This window comes from Papilio polytes, unplaced genomic scaffold (assembly GCF_000836215.1).
Source record: "Papilio polytes unplaced genomic scaffold, Ppol_1.0 DF824158.1, whole genome shotgun sequence".
Taxonomy (NCBI): Eukaryota; Metazoa; Arthropoda; class Insecta; order Lepidoptera; family Papilionidae; genus Papilio; species Papilio polytes.
Window position 1 is genome coordinate 2097301 of NW_013525046.1, and position 15805 is coordinate 2113105.

The 15805-nt window shown below is 31.8% G+C and overlaps 1 protein-coding gene across 1 annotated transcript; it reads left to right on the forward strand.

Annotated features, from left to right (window-relative positions):
* Nucleotides 1-5903: 5903 nt before the first annotated feature.
* On the forward strand, nucleotides 5904-10903 carry LOC106111506 (sodium-dependent nutrient amino acid transporter 1-like; the record flags this gene model as incomplete). Its single annotated transcript, XM_013293624.1, has 9 exons — nucleotides 5904-6159; nucleotides 6540-6682; nucleotides 6950-6990; nucleotides 7281-7373; nucleotides 7611-7874; nucleotides 8210-8417; nucleotides 9060-9276; nucleotides 9518-9774; nucleotides 10045-10903. Coding segments are annotated over 9 exons (1920 nt in total), but the record flags the coding sequence as incomplete, so codon positions are not given.
* Nucleotides 10904-15805: the final 4902 nt, after the last annotated feature.

Genomic DNA, 15805 nt, shown 5'->3' on the forward strand with positions numbered 1-15805 from the left:
AATGGCTGGGTAATACCATTTGTATTTCTCAGCGTTTGCATTTACATTGACCTTGTTCAAAGCTATTATACCAAGACTAAGTACTGTGCCATCTTTATGCGCCATAATTGTTTATCTATATTGACTCGTTTCGGTGCTGTGCAAGTAACGCGGAAATTCAAGGTTAAGCTGAGTCGTTACTTTGAAAAGTGTTTTAATTCGTTCACTTAAGATTTAATGTGTGTTTTAGTATGTAATCTCATTTTTATTGGGACTAAAAGTTAAATACCATTTAGCCTACATATAATTCGAATGTTATCATCTGAAATGGATGTTCATGTACACTCAACTTATATTTCTTAGTAATCTGATTTGCTCAATTCCAATAGTCCTTGCAGCCTGTTAGATCCACTCTCCCTGAGTTCAAGTCAAAGGTACTCTTGACTGGGGTTAATGTGGTGGTTTCTGTCTTATGGGCGGCTGTTTCCTATCATTTCTTCTTCTTCGTTGCTTTAGTCTTTCCAGGCTAGTCAAGGACATTACATTGCAGTGATCCACTTCAAAGCCGCCTGTCATTTACCACCAAGAAAAGTTTAACCCATTAATGGAATAAAGAGAATGTTTTTAGTCATCCATGTCCAAGTTAACTGCCTGATGAAATACATGTACATTTTTTCAAGAACGTCGCTTAAACCTATTCGTTAATTATAACGGGATAGATAACAAATGTTAAATAAATTTTCACGCTTTCCTCAAACATATTAATACTGCTACATGTATTTAATTTACATTTATAATTATTAAGAATTTTAATTTAAAGCTTACGAAATAGAAAAACATTTTTTGCAACTAATATGGTTCCATTAAATACATTTTTCTTATTTTAGTCGAACTAAAAGAAAGTTTGATTGGTTTTCGATGCGTAAACTATGAAACTATTCAACCATTTACATAATCCGATTTTTCACATGCAATATTGCAGTTTTATGCTGGAACTAGCTGTTCCCGTGCGGCTTCACCCGCATGAGATGATAAAAACTTTATTTTATTGTTTGTATTTGTCAAATTATCAATAATAAATGCCAAAATGACGACATAATGACAACCTTGCTTCCTTGATGTAGGCAGCAACCTATGGTCTCTTTCCACATTAGGGTTTTTAATCCAAAATGTTTACCCCCTAAGTTTAATAGCGTGATAATATATAGCCTAAAGCGTGACGTAAATGTACGGCCTTTTATTAAAATAAGAATTATTCAAAAATATGCTGTGATTGTTGACATCTTAGGCAACAAAGAAGTGTGTGTTTACAATTTATTATAATAGTATAGATACATTAAGTCGAGATTTATTTAATTCATGTGCAATTTGCGGTCAGATTTATTCATGGCTATGGGGCGGACTTCCTAATACATTTCAAGGCTTATTTAATTGAAATACCCCTATAACTAATGGAATAATTAGTTTGCAAACTACGTTTTCGTGTAAACCTATCAGGCTAGATAAAAAACGTAAATTATTACGTGAAGCACGTTTTGTATTAGATTTTATATTATTATGAATAGCTAGCTGTTGCTCGCGACTTCGTCCTGCTAAAATAAAAAAAAAAACTATAAAAATACAGCCAAAGTTACTCAGAGAAAAATGACCTTACTAACGGTGAAAGAATTTTTAAAATCGGCCCAGTAGTTTTTGAGTTATTCCTATACATACAAAAATAGAAATCTTTCCTCTTTATAATATAAGTATAGGTTAGGTTAGGTTAGTATAAATGTAATTTCGACCAATTGGTGACCACTACACACTATAAATAAATCTTGGAGGAACTTTATTCTTCATTTTAAAGCAGCTCAAAACAAAAAGTACTAGTAGTGAAAAATTTTGTAACTAAGTTAATGTAATGTAAAGATCAGTATTTGCTTAGTTTTTCATAAATAATTCTCTATAAACGACTGTTTCCTAGTATTATGTAAAAAGCTATGTAGCTGTTAATGCCGGAACAGAAATGAAAAGTAAGTTATGGATTAAGAGTGAAATGACAAGCACGCGAGCGTCAACAATGTCCGCGCTCGATTGATGATCTATTAACGATAAAAATAACATTAAGTTAATGTGAAAATAACAACAGTTATATCTTCCCTATTATTTACTACGTATTTAAATAGCAATATAGCGTTGATTATATACGTAGAATAGAGCGAGTTCTTAATGTCTTTTTGTTACATCTTACATAAGGAATGTTGTAATGTTAAAGTTGCATTCAGATCTATCTGTTTGTAACGTAGCGTTATTGTAAAACATAGATTTTATTAAGCTCTCAACTAAACGTTATATTTCTCTAAAATGTGTCTTCATGTCTGTTTAAATTTAAGTATGAAATATCTAAATGTTTTACGGCCTGTCCCACCACTGGCTGATAGAGGCTCAGATAGCTTAAAAATGACGTCACTGTCAAATAAAGGAACAAAATCCGATATTTCTGTCACATTTTAACACGTTCGATTACCAGACAATTTACAATTTGGTTTGGACAAGCCCTTAGTATTTTTAAAAACAATTTTTATGTTAATTTTATAAAAAATTATTTTAATTTAGAATTCTTTAAAGAAAACTTAGTAACTAATGATAAAAAAGATTGTCGTTCTACCCTCTTATCGGTTCTCTTAATGTGGTAACTAAAATTCAGTATACATTTGTTAATAATGAGTGTTTTAGTGTAGGTTTTGCGGCAGAACATCAGTAGATATTTATTAGGGTCATGATCTCTGTATGTATGTCGTTTAATGCCAATTATATGTAATTGATGCGTGTTAAAAGGTTGTTTGTGACCGTGCCGTAATATCGGATGGACTAAGCGTTTGTTCGTGTCGTTTATTACACTACCGGTGATAATTTTCGTTTGTAAGGATTCCTTACTACTGTTAGTCACTGTACGGAATTATATTGCTTAGACTTTCTTTGTCTTCAAAGTAATTGAGGTGTTTTTATTGTGAATCGTTATTTTTTTTAAATTTGATTTTAAGGCATTTGCTCATGATCATGTTGTCTTGCAACTACTTATTGTTTTATGTTCTTTAATTATGTATAAATTGATATAGATGCTTAATCAAGTTCTATGTAATGTTTAATACTATTATTTATTATATGTATATCCATCGTAAGGTGAGTAAAAATTTATATTTTTGTTCTACACTTTACTTCTATGATTATTTTAAATACAACGTGTATATTGTTATATATTTTTAGTCGTTTACTTACATCTATTAGTTGTCCTTATTATGTTATAAATACTCCATAAGTTTTAACAATAACTATTATGTTCAATGGAAATAAAACCGCACTGCTATGTAGAAGTATATTGTCGTCTTTAGAATGTTGTAATGCGTCACACAAAGTTAGTCTTTGCATTTATCTTATTTATTATTATTTTACATTAGCAATGAAACGATGACTTCTTGCAGTATCATTTATTGTAAATACGAGCTTCGTTAGCGACTCCACTCGCGTGGAATCAAAAGAAAGTAACCTATGTGTTCTTCCAGACTGTTCTCTACATCTATGCCAAGTTTCATCGGCATTTAGCAGCAGTTTAGGCTACAAACTATAACAAACATTTGCAAACATAACTAATGACGGCATTAGTCTCAACAGCAAAAAGCATTGTTTGCAGGATTCATTTTGATAGCGTTTTCGATATATGTTTGCAAATGTTTGTTATAGTTTGTAGCCTAAACTGCTGCTAAATGTCGATGAAACTTGGCATAGGTGTAGAGGACAGTCTGGAAAAACACATAGGTTACTTTTTTTTAATTCCACGCGAGTGGAGTCGCTCACGAAGTTCGTATTTACAATAAATGATACTGCAAGAAGTCATAGTTTCATTGCTAATGTATAATGATAATTAATAAAATAAATAAAAAGACTAACTTTGTGTGACGCATTACAACATTTTACAGACACGGGTCTGCTTCTGTTTGTCGCGGCTCACGAAATCACACCTTTATTCTACAAGTAAATGAATATTACATAAGAATTAGATAAACGATTACTCATCGTATATTACAAGAAAATAAATGTGTACATAATTATTATTTACTATTAGATGTATGCTACGACCTGCAATATTTGCAAAACAGTAAGACTGTAAATGATAGAATATAACTCAGACGTAGTATGCATTTAACATACATAATTATTATAGTTAGTAATTAAAATGAATAACAGAGGGCTTATCACGAATATACATGAGAACGTAAATCATCAACAAAATTTGTATAAGATCATCTACCGGGTGTAAAATACATCAACAAGTCTGATACTAATTTTATCGATGTCGTTACGGATACATTCTCGCAACTGCCAAGCAAATAGTCACAATAGTCCCCTTGATATGATTACAGGAAACAGCTGACAATCTATACCTATCTAAACAACTCAATTTCCTTAAATATATTTGTTAAGTCTGTAATTTTAACTATGTAAATGTTATCATCTATTTATATTCTCATATTTTAACTAATTTTAGCTGTATAAAGGTACTATAAAACATCCAAACTGTTTATAGACTCTGTATTAGATGAGCTAATAGTTTCTAGAATTTTCTTCATGATTACCACATTCTATAGTAAAGAATCTTTTGCCTACACTACCCGACTTTTATGACACCTACTTTATCTTCGTTTGAAAAGATTTTGATTTTATACATACATGTGAAGCTAAGCCTACGGGTATATAACGTCACGAATTAGCCCATGTCACTAAGTAAACGTAGTAGAGGGTAGGGAAGTTATTGGAAAACTTGCGCACGTTAAACATAGTTTGTTTAATTCTGGTGTTACTTTTCAACGGTTACAAGAACAATAAAAGTTTTAATAATTCGATCTACAGAATGACGCATAGTGTATCTAAACAGAATCGTTGTGATCACCTCGTCGCTAACAGTACGTTAATTTTCCATTCAATGCGGCTACGAGTTTACAAAACATCAAGTATCGGTTCGATATCGTTTCAACAATATATTTGTGATATTCTAATAGACAATGAGATTTAAATATGCATACAAATACGGCAAGATGTCCGTTAGTCACATCATTTTTAAATTCCTCCTGTTGGTTCACACTCTTATTATAACAATTGAAATATGTGGATTAAATTATTTAAACAAAATCCTTGTTTTTGCAAAGAGGATATATTTAAAAACAGTTTGTGAATGATCTAAACAAGACATTTTGTTAGGGATTTAATTCCCTACCAAATATATCGTTAATTTGCCAAAATCTTCGTTAAGTAGTTTCTTATTTTATTTTATCTATTACTCAATTTTCCTTTGACTATTAATATACCTTTGCTGGACAACAGCTGGCACATCACTGTCTCCATGAGTTAAGAATATTGATGGAAAGATATGGTTAGATATATTTGTCTATGTATTTACGGCCTTCTTCATAAATACAGAAAAATTGACGTCAAATACTAAATATAAATTGGTACTCATTATACCTCTTATACAGTCATTGTAAACATGTAATAATTGACTCTAGACTGGCTTATTATTGTTTTCAAAGTCATGTTAATATCCACATTTGTTAAGTAATTTGCTTCAAGTCTTTGTTTTTTTTTAAATCTTGTGTGAATAACAATGTTTGTTACAATAGAATGAGTATGTAAAAAAATTAAAACCTAAAATGATTGGTTAAAAAGGTATACATAATAGTTTATTTTATTTAGTCACAAACATCCAATCATACCAACTTCCGCATTTATAATCATCATCATCTTGCTCTGTCCCTAAAGAGGGTCGGCATATGTGCTGTTCTTCCATACATTTCTATCAATTGTCATATCTGAATTCACTAACTTCTTACGCATATCCTGTATCACACAATCCATCCATACTTTCTTCAGTAATATTCTATCAGTAATATTTTCTGTTCCAGACAGTCCGACGGGCGTACGATGCGATCAAGATACAAGTATCCACGATCGCGATATCGCTGACTCTCTTCAACTTGGTGCGTCTCCCGAGAGAGGCGTTCAGATACGGCGACCTGCAGTACTTGATCATTTACACGTTCTGGTTGATAACACTCGGCCTGCCGATCACGATGCTGCAGTTGACGATGGGACAACTCAGCCAACAGGATCCTGTTGGTGTATGGAGGGCTGTTCCAATACTTAGAGGTTTGATTTACTTTTATTAATGAATTAAATTCCAAGTTAATTCTGATGAAAAAAGTCATTTATGAGATGGTATTTTATTAAATTCAAATATCGCAAAAAGTATAAATCCTGGTTCTGTCTTTTTTGCGATAGTTATAACAATTACTAATTAAAATACGCTTCTTAACTCGCTGTATCTGTAATGCTGTTTCCTTTTAATTAACGGGTTTATTCAACTTTTTGTCTTAAGTAGTACAATGAACCATTATAATTTTAAGACAACCACCACTTTAGAAAATAATTACCAGAAACATTTTTGAACAAGCAGTTTGTTTTATTTGATGTTTTGTTTACTTTGTCAAGAATATTAAGTTGTGATAACTAAATGATTATAATTACAGGTATTGGACATTTAAAACTATTGACTTCGTACTTATGCTGTGCGTATGGTATGATCTACGCTGCGCTCGCTTTTGCATATTTAATATGGATCGCAAAAGGATCCATTCCTCTAAAGGATTGTATCAAATTACATATCACACCGGTAAGCATTAAATAAGATAAAAAGTAATTAAAATGTATGTTATAGCATTTTAAATTAAAAGATATACACGTGACGTCATATTCCCTAACTAACAACGGTGCCTCACGTCGTCTAATATTCCAAATCTTTCATCGACTTGTCACTCTATTTGCGACCGATGTTTTATATGAGTTTTCATTTTTTATTTATGTTGCTATTTGCAAAGTCGCTGATGTAATGAAAGAATTATTTTATTGTTTAATATAATATATGTTTTTGTTTTTTCAGTATGGATATGAAAATAAAATGAATGCGTCAGAATGTTTCAAGTAAGTTATACTCGTTAATAACTTGTGAAAAGGTTGTTAAAATGGGAATAGCTCGACCTAGTCCCGAACTAAAAATAATAGCGGATTCATTCGATTTGTCAATTAAGGTCAATTCTAAACGTAGGTCAGAACGGCGCGATATAATTTTCATTGTCTCTGACACCTTAGGAATAAACTTAGATCTTTTTAATTTGTCTTTTGTTTGAATCAAGCTTGCCAATGATTTGATACCGAAAGTTTTGAACGTTTCATACCAGTCAAGTTGTGTTTAATTATTTTAACAATTTCAGTTCAACATTTTTGGCGCCATTCACTGAACACCCGCAGTATCTCGGCGTAATGGCTATTTTAATATTCGTTTTATGGTTCTTTGTGCCCATTATGTAAGTATTAATTGGTATGTACTTTGTCACAATAAAATTATTGATGCTAATTATATTCTCGTTTAATTACCATTGTATCAAGAAGGCTGAATCATTTATTATTGAAATTTTTGAAAAAGAAGAAAATAATGCTTCTAAATTCAAATTCAAAATGTTTTCTAAAGCAAAACGTAACGGGAAGAAATAGTTAAAATAAATGACAAATAAAAGATTTCATACTGTTGTTTTATATTGCAGGTTGTACAGACTAAGGAAGTCATTAACGATATCGTTTCTAACTATAAGTCCAATGATCTTGATAATCGCTATAGCTCTTGCTTCATTTCTCTCGGAGAATGGAAGTTTGTATTCATTAATGGAATATTGTGAGAATTGGAAGACTATGTCTGAACCGTACATTTGGCACAGTGCGTTGGTACAAGCGTTGCTGTCGACGCAGATCGTTAGCGGATATCTGATAAGTGCTGGTGGGACGGTCTACTCGTTTTCTGACGTCAGATGGTTCGTGTTTTGTTAATTTTCTTCTGGCAACTTGGGAACACTTTAATATTTATTCATATGTTTTGTAAGATACAACATTATCATAGTATTTGAAGGAAATACAATCTGCTTTGTGGCTTTTGTGTGGTTAGTTCACGTAGTCGTCAAATGTTTGTTTAAATTTTAGTATCTTACACAAATAACAGTTACATTATACTAAAAATGAATCTAAAACGATTCCTATTAATCAATTATTACATTCCCCATACTTTTAATGCTGTAAAAAAACCCACTTCTCTAAATATTATTAATATTGTGCCTTTCATGTGTTTATTATTTTCGTTCCTCGTTTTCAGGGTGTCAACATTTGTTATTATTTCAAACATACTATCAGGATGGTTGTGGGTATTATTTTGGGAGTTCATCAGTGGCAGCAGCAAGAAAGATCTGGGGATCATAACAATATTGGTGCTAATCTATCAATCTTCAGTATCAGAGCGAAGAGCTAAGGAATGGCCGATTTTGGCGTTCGCATTAGTTCTACTTTCCGGGGTTATAAGTGTGGTAAGCTTGTATTATTATAGGTTAACAATGCTATTCAAAACACAACCTACATTGACGCAAATATAAACGTCATCTGAAATGAGCCTTGTACGAATTTGATTGGAATAAGGAAATGTATATGTAATAAGAAGTTTTTCAATTATCTAAAGTCATTAAATAGAAATGGATTGGTATACAATACAGAAAAAATATACCTTTGACTTTAACTATATAAGATAAATGTTTATGTTTTTTTATATTAAGTGTATCAAAAAAATATTCACACATTACAGTTTGTACTAACAAAGTTGGATTTCCTAGAACTTCGTAATAGTTACGTTAACGACATCGTGCGATTTAATATTTCAACATAAACAGAAAAATTATTCCGTCAGTTATTCGCTGGACCGTGACATTGTGTATTTTAACCTATTATATAAGTTTAAAATACTGTAAAGGTTTAAACAAAGAAGACTTAATGTAGATTTATATGGTTTATATGTACAAATATTTTTTCATTTAAAAACATTTGCAGAATTGACTTTACTTTAGAAGTTCTTTGTCTCATTACCAAATATTCGAACAGTCATCCCAAATAGTTATAAACTCTTGTTACCTGTGATATAATAATAAATTAAAATATCTATGTAAATCAATTTTCAGCTTACACTACTCTTTCCCGTGTACGACAAACTGCATCGATTAACCGGAGACCAATGGCGGCTTTACGCCTCAGCAACGTCAGCAGTTGGGACAGCTCTGACGGTCGCAGTACTGGCTAGTGGACTTGACATAGTGGCGCTGTTAGATGAAATGGTGGTGCCAGTGTTGGCCGTATTCACAGCCGCTATCGAAGTAGTAGGATTCGTTTATTTATACGGTAAGTATTCAGCTAATTTTAATATGCTGGAATAAAAGTATTTAGTATTTGGTGCATTTTAACATATCAGAAAAATAACACTACCGTAATCGATGACAGTCGAGACGCCTGCAAAAATAAAATAGCAAATTAGTTAAAAGAGATAATCATATAATACTTTCTACAGGTATTAATTGTTTGCCCTGTGATTTTTTTTCTATTTGGATTTTGGAAATTAACATATATTTCGTATAACTTCCAGGCTGGTTCTACCTCACTATCGACGTACAGTTTGTCACCGGGACGAGATTGTCCAGTTATTGGATAATTGTATGGTGGTTAACTCCTTTCATACTCCTGGGTGTCACGGGATGGTGGCTGCGAGCGTCGCTACGTACTACCTGGGCCCATGGTCCAGTGCTCTGGCCTTTAGTCGGGATACTAATTTTAATAATTGTCATCATAGTGATATTTGCTGCCATAGCTGTTGCTAAAGAGGAACAATTCAACTTGATTACGGTAAGCAGAATTTTTAACTAAAAGAGACGATAAAGGGAGTTCCAACAATCCACCTTTTATTAAGCGATCATCACTGACTATATAATATCAACCAATCAAAATGTGAAATTTCATGGTATGCGGAAATAAATTTATATTTAGTAGTTGAGATATGTCCTCTGAAAACTAAACCATAGTAAATTAGATTTACCCAATCCTGACATCTCTAAAACAGTTTATGTAAAATAATATGCTCATTTTTTTTTCATTTTTTATTGTTTTTCTTTTCAGAAAGTGGCATCAGCATTCCGTCCTTCACGTTTATGGGGACCAGAGGAACCGATGGCGCGATATCTTTGGATGTCCCAACGTTATTCAAGTGAACATAGCACCGAAGTAGAAACCGCTTCCGATCGCAATAATTATTCACATTTGAAAAGCAACAAAAGCAAAACTTACCAACAGAACTGGCTGACATCTGAATTATACCAAAGATCACCTGAATTTGTTACTAAAAGTGATAAAGTAGATAGTAAAAAAGATATAGGACCTATATATAAGATTCATGATAGATCAAAAGACAACGAAAAAGGAAGAGCTGAAAAATTTCGATCGCCCAACATTTGTATCGCCAGAGATCAAATTGGCGGACAAAGTAAATGCACTTGTAACAGACATTTCACGTTAAACGTGCCTGATTTGAGGAACACTGAAGTGTCGACTAGTCTATAAAATAATATACGTACAACGAAAGTTTCGTCTAGTCGACATATTTATTAATATGATATTATAAATACCGAAGAGAATAATTCTGCATCAAAGACTACGAGAATGGTCACAGATCATGGTGTGTGAAACATATTATGGAAGAACGCAAAGGGGAAAATAACATTTTTGTACTATATGTGTATATTTACGTGTTTATAATTTGAAGTAAGTGATTTGAAGGCGACAAAAGAGGAGCTAATTGTGAAAATGTCACCAATATTCATTACCGAAATCGACCAAATGCTTTATTATCTAATAACACTAAAGAATACAGTATATGTATCGGAATGAAAACTGTAGAAAATAAGCAAGAAAGTGAAAAGAGTAGAATAGATAATGAAAACGAAAATTAGCGAGACAATAAACATTAGAAGTTTCCACATTTTTTTTTATTTCAAATCCATAGTCCAGGTTTCATCATACAATTATTTATTCAGAAGTAATAATTAGTTTTCGATAGTGCGTGTGGTTTCATTAAACCTGAATAAAATTTTACGGTGCATTAAATTGAACCAAATCATTTTACACACGGGTTAATCAATCCAGTCCTGTTAATATTTGCTATTGTACCTTTGAAAGAAAATACTTCTTTTTATTTCAACTCATTTGATTGAATTATGAATAAAGTCTAATTACATTTACAATCAAGAGTCTCAGTAAGATTTTTGACATTACGTGTACACTTTAAATAATAAAAAATATTTTTTTTATAAGAAGGTAGCAATGAATTTTAAACATTAATAGGAAACTTAACGTTTTATTTGCATTCATGTGTACTGTATACGTTTATAATAACATAATATATACGAGTATAACTAACATTGCAGTAAAAGGAATCTGCTAAAAAGAGCTCAAAATAAATAAAATAGACATCATCCAAGATTTCAATAATTAAAAGTTTATTGTTTGTAATTAATAAAAAAATAGTTTTAAGTTAATCTCATAAATGACAGAATACAATTAAGTGATCGCTTAATTCATTTTTTCTAAGTTACGTAAACTTGATAGCAAAAGAAGTTGAATCGATTACAAAAAACAAACTCCTCAGGAGCCAGATGAGTAATAGCGCAAGTTTGAACATAAATCTTACAGAAGTATAAAAAAGTGTCGGAATGAAGAGATCGCTTTATTCGATAGAAACATATACGAGTACAATCGTCGAGAAAATTTATTACCTTTAATACGTAACATTTTTTTAACAACTAAAGTAATATATAGATTTTTTAATGCCAGCTACACACGCTTAGTTGAATAGTCCGATCGTTTAGGTAAATATAACAAAACTGAGAGCTATCCCATTCTCAATTTTACCTACACTCGTTAGATTTATCTGAACGATCCGATTATTCCGGTAAAACTAAACGTGTGTAGTGGTCTTAACAATAAAATGAGCTTACGCGTCTATAGCCATAGATACTTAAGTTCTTTAATTTATCTTTGGAAGTATTCTGTAATAAGTTTCTTAATTTGATATTTTTCATCATACGTATATGATATTTTATTTTATAAATTAAAATACTTTAAAGAAAAACTTTAAGTAGATTAGTTTTTGATAAAAATCTAAACTTATAAAATTATTTATATTTTAACTTTAAAAATGAAATAAAAGTAAGTTATGATGAAATAAATGTCGCACATTGCGGTACACGCTGGTTTTATGAGTAAGAAAAGCAAAGAAAAACTCAACGTTGCCAGACTTAATAACGGCACGGTGCAGGTAAAATGTAATAACCGGTGTATAAGAAAATCTTAAGAGGGGACGCAGAGAGTTACGGCCTCATTTGTCGTTGTCATGTGACCTAACCTATCTTATTGCACCGGGAGCTCGCCTCGATAATGTTCAACACACCTGATATTCCAACATAAAATCTAATGAACCAACATAAATTCTAATGAATGATTTTTTTTAATATTGATAAGAGAAGTGATTAGATTATTTTATACTAGCTTTCGCCCGCGACACCGTTTGTGTGAAATTAAAAAAACAAACGTGAGTATTGTATCCTTACAAACTATCTTCGACTGCTACCAAATTTCACCGAAATCCGTTTAGCCGTTTAGGCTACAAACTCTAACAAACATCCATCCATCCATCTAAACTTTCACTTTTTTGTTAAAATGTTTTCTATTGTTTAATTGACATCAGATGAATTCTTACTGATCTAAAAAAAATCTATTGGATTTAAAAATCAGTAATTTGAAGTTGCTCTGCAACACTAAATAAAATTTTTGATAATATTATTGTTGTTAACTTATGTCCTAATCCTTTCAGCATATGCAATGAATAATTGGAACAAACTTTCAGGAGCCAACTTGATACGAATGGGCGGTCGAAACATGACATCGTGTGGTACAATGTACAACCTTATAGTTTGAAAAGTTTTAAAGTAACTAATACGTTTTAAAATCTTAAAAATAGATAAATGCCAAATAAAGTAGTTACTAGTGTTTCATTATAAATTCTTTACCATCCAACTCTAATTAGAGAATGAACTTGGCATGTTAAAAAAAAAGTGTAAAATGTAACCAAACTGGTCGGTGACTTTCTCAGTTTTACGGAAGACTGGAGAGACTTACGATTGCGGAATATAATGTCAAGTGTTTTGAAGTAAAACCAGTTATTTTTTGACTACATGAAGAAGAATTCGGATAGTAAACTGTACAGTCTTCAGCACAACTTGGATCATATTTGAATAGTTTTTTTTTTGTAATCGCCATCCTCTTGTATCTTATACCGCATGATAAATTTATAGCATTTTACGGGATAGTTGTAATCCGAGCTATTCGGTTATTCGTGTGCACACATTCGTGGTTCGTTTAACTTTGTTGTACTGTAGCGCACTTAGGCCGTAATATTAATTCGAAAAAAAAAACATGGTCCATAAAGGAAAGAAGACAATAGTTAAAAGAACATGTTGAGAAAAATGAAAGCCATTATTTTAGGTAGGTGTCTATTCTGAAAGATTTGTCGTAAAGTATCATACAATTTTCGATTAAGACTCCTTATCGTGACATTTCACACTGAAAAATTTACAGCTGTTATTTAAGACTGCTACGAAGTCTCAGTTTTAATTGTCAGTTTCTTCTGAAGATGTATGAGTAAAATTATGCGTGTGTAGGCAAAAATGTAACTGTTTAGTTAAAATTTTGCCTACAGACGCAGTTTTCACTGTATAGTTCGACTGATTAGTTAGTTAAAACTTTCAATTAGAACTGACCGTATATAGCGCTTTTTATTTCTTTAAACAATAGACTAAGATCAAGACCAACATTTGTGCAATTTAATCAAAATATAATACGACTTAATTCTATTATTTTTATTTAAATTAGTTAACTAACTTTAAATAGGTTTTAATTGTGTTTAAATGGTCGGAAAGCTGGAAAGAGAATCCGCAATAAAACTTTTAAATTGACAACAAGAAATCTTCCAACGTCTTCGTAACTGAGCACCTAGTTTGTCAACTTTTAATGGACTTAACAAAACTAAACATTTTAATAAACCCATGAGAAATGACAATAAAGATAAGAATTTTTTTTAATAGTACGAAATAGGCTTTAAAACTCTGTATTAACCATTTCATTCAATAGCTTGAGGCCTAACTGCGGCAAAGTAAATTATGGATAAAATATTAGTTCATCATCATCATCATCATCATCTCCCCTGCCTTATCCTACTCCCGTAGGGTCGGCGCACCGGGTTTTCGTCCTCCAAAGCACTATCATCCGTCATCTCAGTCGTCACTCCCTTCTTGCAAAATATTAAAATTATTAAAAAAAAAATCTTGGTTAAAATATTAGTTCTACTTCTTATAAACCGTATGAAGCTTACCCGATTTTTCCGATTTACCTATCGTTCTTTTTCTCGCTCTATAAACCGTAAAAATAAACTACCACCAAAACACTATTAAAGTTACGCGATACATTATTCCGTGATGTGTGAAATATTTTCGTGCGTTCGCGGAATGATTTAGTTATATGCCATTTATCAAAGGTAACTGTCACACACAACCCACTCCGGAACGACGGACTCAGTTACAAAATTCATTTCTGCGAAGCAGTATATAATAGCTAGAATGGCTCCAATTGTCAGAAGCACATTAGATATCTTAGTTTCAGACAGATGGACAGACAACGCGCCGTGGAAACCTACTGTAGATTAGAAATGCAAGGAAAATACTAAATATTGTAAGTCTGATAAGTAAGATAAACTCAAAAAGGAAAAAGTCTTAAGAGAATAATATTAGTTTAATGTAAATTTTGTTTAAATATCAAAAATAAACATTATTATTTGAGAAGTGTTAGACTTTTAAAATTAACTATTACTTATCTTGTACAGATTACCTTTAAAATAATTCTATTTGTAATCTAAGTAGTGGAAGATAACAGTAGACGATTTATTATTGTTAAGCGCATCTACTTGGACAAAATGAAAGCCACGTTGCACCGGAAATCAGGAATTTCAACATCATATCCGGTGTACACCGGCGACTTCCGGCGACGCGAACCTCTCACTTCCGCTGCCAGCTCGTAATGGATTCTCTAGGTGAGTGGAAACGTAAATGTATGTTTACATATATATTTTATTATAGTTTAACTTTCTACTAAGCTCTATTGGAAAATTTCTAGGATAAACGAAAAAATCACACCATAATATATGTACATACATACACGTAAAGACATAAAAAAATCTTTTATTGGAAGTAATTTATACAATAAAAAGATCCAATAACTTTTTATTCTTAATTCGACTTGGACTGGTACAAATTGTGTTAACGCCGTGCGATCACAAGACTGATCCAGATTTCATTTAGATAATTGAATGAGGATCTATTCTCTCAGAGAAAAGGTTCTACGCAGTTGGGGCTATTAAGTTAAAATTGGTTTCTTGGATCAAATTTTAATAATTTACGGTAGAAAGCGTCGAATTCACGGTGACGTGCATTGATTACTCAAGCAATAAAAATTGAATTAATAATTCACTTTAACAACTTTATCTTTAGAGTGTAACTCAAGGACATACTCGTAAGTGTAACATACAGTTTCAATCAAATGATGGTCCTTTATATTTTTGATAACAAATTTGTGTTACATGACGTAACTTTTCATTTACAATGGTGTATGTCGAAGCACCAGATTAACAGCTTAGGATCTACATAGATTGAACCTTGATACGATTGGCAGTTGTCCAAATAATATAGCTTACATAAGTGTGGACAAACAAATTGCACACAAAACAAGCGCATGATGGAATCGAAAAAATAAACTGAAATCCTTTATCAATACT